This window comes from Calidris pugnax, unplaced genomic scaffold (assembly GCF_001431845.1).
Source record: "Calidris pugnax isolate Ruff unplaced genomic scaffold, ASM143184v1 scaffold111, whole genome shotgun sequence".
Taxonomy (NCBI): Eukaryota; Metazoa; Chordata; class Aves; order Charadriiformes; family Scolopacidae; genus Calidris; species Calidris pugnax.
In genome coordinates this window covers 4,022,260-4,028,456 of record NW_015090872.1, presented here as the reverse complement: position 1 = coordinate 4,028,456, position 6,197 = coordinate 4,022,260, and the positions used below count along the sequence as shown (strand labels likewise).

General features: G+C 41.5%; 1 protein-coding gene across 1 annotated transcript; it reads left to right on the top strand.

Annotated features, from left to right (window-relative positions):
- Window positions 1-355: 355 nt before the first annotated feature.
- TM4SF4 (transmembrane 4 L six family member 4) lies at window positions 356-5,181 on the top strand. The gene is made up of 5 exons (XM_014945840.1): window positions 356-712; window positions 991-1,080; window positions 3,211-3,344; window positions 4,475-4,664; window positions 4,956-5,181. Exons 1-5 carry the CDS (start codon window positions 539-541, stop codon window positions 4,971-4,973), a joined length of 606 nt encoding a protein of 201 aa, XP_014801326.1. The 5' UTR covers window positions 356-538; the 3' UTR covers window positions 4,974-5,181.
- Window positions 5,182-6,197: the final 1,016 nt, after the last annotated feature.

Genomic DNA, 6,197 nt, shown 5'->3' with positions numbered 1-6,197 from the left:
GACTAGTTCAACTTTCCAAAGAAAAGAAAATTCACAAGAACTTTTCCACTGCAGACAGCCATTATCAGTATCAGCTGATTCATTCTGTGTTGTCACGTTAGTCTGCACAAAGAAATATTTTGTAGTGCGAAGAAGGACAGTGGGTTGTAAAAATGGTGATCCAGAACTAAAAAGGATATCTACACATGACCTAAGCTCAGATAATGAAGTGTCTCATCATCGTTAGTAAAATATTAACAGGGGTTACCGGTTGTCATAGTAAAATGAGAGGCTGCACTGAACGTAACTTCATTTACGGACGTTCAAAAAAATTGACATCACGGCTGCGAGAACGTATAAATAACCAGCACACTGAGCTCCTGATCAGTTGCAGCAACAACCCTGAAGAGAGCATTCTACAGGCTCAGCTCCTCTAACGGCACAGCAGAAACTGGACTTTGTAAAATACACCGAGAAGCTCCTTTTTGCAAAACAGCTCTGAGAACGTCTGACAGATTTTTCCTCTGCCTTTATTTGTTTGGCATTTCTTTAAGCAAGCATGTGCACAGGAGGTTGTGCCAAGTGTCTGGGAACCACTCTTATCCCCCTGGCTGTGCTATGTACCCTCGCTAACATCTTGTTGTTTTTCCCTGGAGGAAAAGTGGCTGAAAACAATCTGCACATTACAGATGAAGTTTGGTACTTCGGAGGCATCTTGGGATCTGGTGTAGTGGTGAGTACGGAAATTCAGACGTTCCCACCTTTCCCCCCACCCACATCATGACTTTGCGTTGCTGAGTTTCCTCGGTACCTCAAATGCAGGTTCCAACACTGTAAACTCTTTTAGAGTAAACAAATATGTTACAAGTCATCCAATAGTTTTGCAATAAGTAACTTGATTTAGTGATATGTAAAAAAAAAAAAGAGAGAGAGAGACATAGAACTGTTATATTTAAAAGCAAATGTAATTTGAATTCATCCCAACTCAAACTGTATTTCTGTTATTGGTAGATGATCTTTCCTGCCTTGGTATTCTTGGGCCTTAAGAATAATGACTGTTGTGGATGCTGTGGGAATGAGAGCTGTGGAAAGAGGTTTGCGGTAAGTGAGAGGAAACATAGCAAAAAAAGTAAAAGCTAAATCGTTACCGGTATGATCTATGTATTTTCTGCTCATGGTCACTGAGAGACTAGATGGATGCTGCCCGGAGCGTAGGACACAAAGCCTTGCTGTTTGTCTGAGTGCTGGAAGGTAGAAATATCAGGCTGTAAAAATTGTACTGTGCCTCTGATGTTGTGCCACAAGTATCACACCTGTTCTGCCTTATTGTATTTTGCTGTCACAAGATACTTGTGGTTGCTTTCACAATTAAAACTAATTTCTGACAGATCTGCACTTTGTTTTGCAGTGTTAACAGATATCTCTTTAGCCAGTTTTTGTTGAAAATTTTTAAAATTATTCTGAGTTGGGGACTACATTCCCAACTCATTGCAGATGCACACAATGGGCTGTGAATATCTCAGAGGTTCATAGGAAATTTCAGGTTGTAAGAGACCTCAGCAGGTCACCAAATCCAACCTCCTACTCAAAGCCAGGTAGATCAGGCTCCATTTTGAATTTATAGCTTCCTTTCACACTAGAAGTGGAGAGTTTCAAATGGAAACTTTCAGACATTAGCAAACATTTCAAACATTTTAGTTTAAAAATGAGATTAGAGAAAAAATAAATATATTTCTATCAGGAAGGTCTGTCCTTTTGAAATAGATTGTTTGGCTCAAGTAGGTCATTACACTTTTTTTATAAAGGAACAGGTTTTCAATTGAAATAAAAGGGAAAAAAGAAATTGGGAAAGAATCATGGCTGTGAGGTTAACAAGGAGCCTTCCCTAAATCCCCTGTCTTTGATGCTGTCTTCATGCAATCCCAACAAAGCAGGTGGATCTTCGGGGGCAGGGGGGAAATAGGGCCACGTATTTCTCTTCACCACATTGTATTAACAATTTTCTGTTGGCAGTGAACGTAGCTTAGTTCAGCAGTTACCAAACTACTACCATTTTGCACTGTAAGGCAGCAGAACTGGGGGCATGGTTGTACCTGGGGGTGACCCACCAGGGATGACCCACCAGTTGTGAGCACTGCTGCCCAGCCTCCCGGTGGCATATAAAAGCTGAACTGTGCATGTGTGGTGCTGCCCACGAAGTGACCCACCTCCTGCCGTGCTGTCCCTGATGACAACTCATCTTAGCTGGCTGAGAGACTGGGATTATTAATACAGTCATAAGTACTAAGTACACCATACTAAAAAGGTCCGAGTGGCCTTACCACAGCATGACCGAGAACTGAATTTGTTCTTGTATGTTAGCAGAAACACCATTATTATGATGTCTGCTACATAAACATAATGTTTAAGTTAGTCCCATTAGAGATATCAACATAAAAATGCATGTCAGCACTGATGGCTAGAGTCTCATGATGAGGTCCGAACAAAAGCTCACAGACCTGACATCACCTTTCTTTTCTTCTTTCGCCTGTATCACTTTGATCCAACAACTACCCCTACCTACAAACTGTTATGGCTACAAGTGCTTCAGAATTAAAGCAGGGCGTAAGTTTCTGCATGATTTACTTACATATTAGAGTACGTGAAAATGCTGTAATGGGAAGCCGGAAAAATAAAGACATCCTTTCTATGCCATTCCAATTGCACTGTTAGAGCTAATGATGACAAGTACCTGTGAGGAGATAAAGTACACTAATACGAAACCTCCTCTTGGGAGACTCAGGGAGAAAAAATACAATTACTTGGTCCCAATATGACCAAGATACCAAAGGTAACTTGTAAAGGGTTCTGTAGAATTTTTTTTAATGCCTTGAGTGGTCCAAGACTTCAGTCTTGCTTACAGTCTTGAGAAAAACACCCACTCCAGTGAAACACAGGACCTTGAACAAGTCTAGTGGACAAATACTGTCCAAAGGGGAGGAGTGCCACCTACTGTGTCAGCATCGACCCTTTCATCTTCAGGCAAATGGTGCTAATTCTTTTAAAGCTTCTAAATATCAGTGCAGGTACGCCTTATACATTTACTATGTAATTGCAAATTAATATATTTTAGCTGGTCAGGAGCTATTTTGACTGTTAAGAGCTGAATTTAGGGAATATACATTCACATTAATAGGCTACATTTCCTTGTTTGAATGAGAACAAAAATAACATTCTTTTTCTCTTCATCAGATGTTTTCTTCTATAATATTTGCTGCAGTTGGACTTTTGGGAGCTGCATACTGCTTTATTTTGTCAGCAGTAGCCATCAACAAAGGCCCTAAATGTAACACTGGAACAGAATGGACCTATCCTTTCCAAGATGGGTAAGACAAGCCAAACAGAAAAAAAAATTATACATGTTTAAACTTTGTGATATGATTTAACTTCCAAATCCATTGTCTAAAAATAGGAATTTTACAGTTTGTCTAAAACACAGAAGCTCTTAGAAGAACCAGCAATGCATAGCAATACAAAATATGGTTCAAGACCATGGATGTAAAGACTAGCAAGTACAATCAAACCTACTGAGTTTCAAAGGAACCAATAAAGAGAAATGCACAGCCTTCTGGATGGGGCTTTGAGCAACCAGCTATAGTGGGAGGTGTCCCTGCCCATGGCAGGGGGTTTGGAACTAGATGATCTTTAAGGTCCCTTCCAACACAAACCATTCTATGATTCTAGGTTATTCTTAGGATGATAGGCTACAGGGATAAATTCCACCCAGATGATAGCAGTGACATCTTATAGCAAAATTTGATGGTATTAAAATAATTTGTATCTACATGTCACTTTATCTTGGTTATGGAATTTGTAAGTTGTCCGTTCCTCACACTGCAACTCAAACATGTTTGCTGTCATGTATATTTACCACTTTCAGAGAGGTGGTGTGAAGGACATGAAACCCCCGTGATCCCATTGCTCAGGGCTGAAGCCAGCAAAGGCCCAACTGGGAACAGGGTGTTGACGTGTCACCAAAAAGAGGAGGACAAATCGACAATGGGTGCAGCACCTGGCAGCCCCGTCGCTGGGGAGGTGCACTTGGCGGATGTATGACATACCACCTGGTGTCAGCAGAGAACCAACCATCAGTAACAAAAATGCTTTCACCAGAAGACATTGACACAGAAGAACATCCACTTGGCACATGCTTGGCCAAATGGATGTTCAGTCATCTTCCCAAAATATCAGAAACTGTTCAATTGTAGCTAACATGTACTCACCTCCACTTGTTCCCTTCTGGTGCCTTGGCTTTTCAAAACAATTGCTTCAATCGATCTAGAAACTCAAACGGGACCGCGTTCTCGATAAGTAGCATCAGTGTGATAATGGGAAGTCTTTCTCGCAGCACTGAAGCTAAGAGAGCATCACAGCAGTGACAGCTTGTCAGCCGTGACATACACACCCTGCCCCGTGAGCTAACAGCACCTTCATAACTGTTTTGTTCATCCCCCAGGGATTACCTCAGTAACCACACATTGTGGACCAGATGTCGCTCCCCCGAAAACATTGTCCCATGGAACCTGACCCTCTTCTCCTTGCTGCTTGTCATGAGTGGGATCCAGGCAGTGCTGTGTGGCATTCAGGTGGTGAACGGCCTCTTTGGAACAATCTGCGGGGACTGCAAATGTTGCGGATGCTGTGGGGTGAGCATCTGATGTTTTTCTTTCATTATTTTGTGTATTGATGACAGTTCCATTATATACCTGACTAGCTGACAGTCTGACAAACTAAACTAGCCTTCATTCATTACCATGATTGTGATTTCTAAAGTACAGCTGAAACCCTACAGTGTTGTCAGGTGCTGAAAATATGATCTCAGCCCATATTATGGTGTTGATCTGACAGCTTCCCATAGCCACTGGGAAAAAATAAAAACCTTTGAAAGGCACAGGAATAGTAGTCACTAAATTATCTCCATATTTTTATTCTTCTAGGGAGATGGAACTGTCTAAAGAATATGAGTATTTCCTTGTCTTGGGAGGCTCCCTTTTGAAACCATTCCATAAAGCAGCCCTACAACGCATCGTCTCTGGCTAAGAAGATGAGAATGAAGGGCACTTCCCCCCCACTAACGTTATGAAGCCCTGACTCCCTTTCTAGCCTTCCTGAAACCGCTCATCACGGAATAAAATAAATTAAATACAACTCTCACATTCATAATTATTTTGTAAAACAGTTTCCTTTGAAATAGAGGGTATTCTCAAGCAAAATATTTTCTCTCCTGAGTCAGCTTTCCAACTGGGGATCACTAAATGCTGCTGGTACAAGTTCAGTTGTAAAGTAGCTGTGTCTATTTCCATTGGAGGTTTATCACATGGAAATACCACAAGCCTAACTTTTTTTGAGTAAGTGTCTACATTAGGTGGAAAAGTGAGGACTTCTCTTTTCTAGACCTGCTATGATTAAAAAGCTCTCTACAAAGAGAGTCTCTGTTACAGAACAGATTCATGGAGGTCTCTTCTCTTGACTGTGCCTGACAGATGGGTGCATTCAGGAGCACTGCTGGGTAGGTAAGTGGAGGGTCAAAGTAAAAGCCAGAGCATAGAGTGCTGCAGATCCCTAGTCTGAGGCATTGAGAGTCATCTTGGACACCACAATACAATATTCTACACCAGGAATTTTGTGAGAAAGGCTAATTCACAGCCGTTTCTCAGCACAATGGGAGTCTGGCTTCTCCACTCATCTGTAATCAATTTTCCTGCAGTCACTCTCACCAGAGAGAATGCAACAACACAATACGGCTATAGAAGATGAAACCTTAAACAGAAAGTAGAACATGGGAGGCTTGTAGAGAGACCTTCCCAGCCTACCATTTGTTGTACTCCAGGGACCTCCTGAGCTAAAGGTTCTACCTCTGCATTTCACTCTTCTTGAGGAATTCTTTCTCCACGAAGCTGTCCAGTTGTTTCTTGAATCACAATATGCCTTCCATAGTCTAACTTCATGCTGTGGGAAGAACCTTCTTTGTTCTGACCCTGCCACCTGCTCCTTTTGTTTGATGCCTCCTAGTTCTTGCCTACAAGAAAAAGTACACAGAGAGTCCTATCCCCCCTTCCCCGTGATACCTAATTTCATAGATTCTCTCGTATCTCCTCTCAGTTGTCTCTTTATTTAGTCTGAAGAGCATTAGTATATTTAGCCATTCTTCATACAGTAGTTGTTTCACCTTTATTTGA

Coding starts and splice junctions, on each gene's coding strand:
- TM4SF4 (XM_014945840.1), top strand. CDS start 539: ATGTGCACAGGAGGTTGTGCCAAGTGTCTGGGAACCACTCTTATCCCC. Junction 713..990: donor TCTTGGGATCTGGTGTAGTG/GTGAGTACGGAA, acceptor TGTTATTGGTAG/ATGATCTTTCCTGCCTTGGT. Junction 3,345..4,474: donor ACCTATCCTTTCCAAGATGG/GTAAGACAAGCC, acceptor TTCATCCCCCAG/GGATTACCTCAGTAACCACA.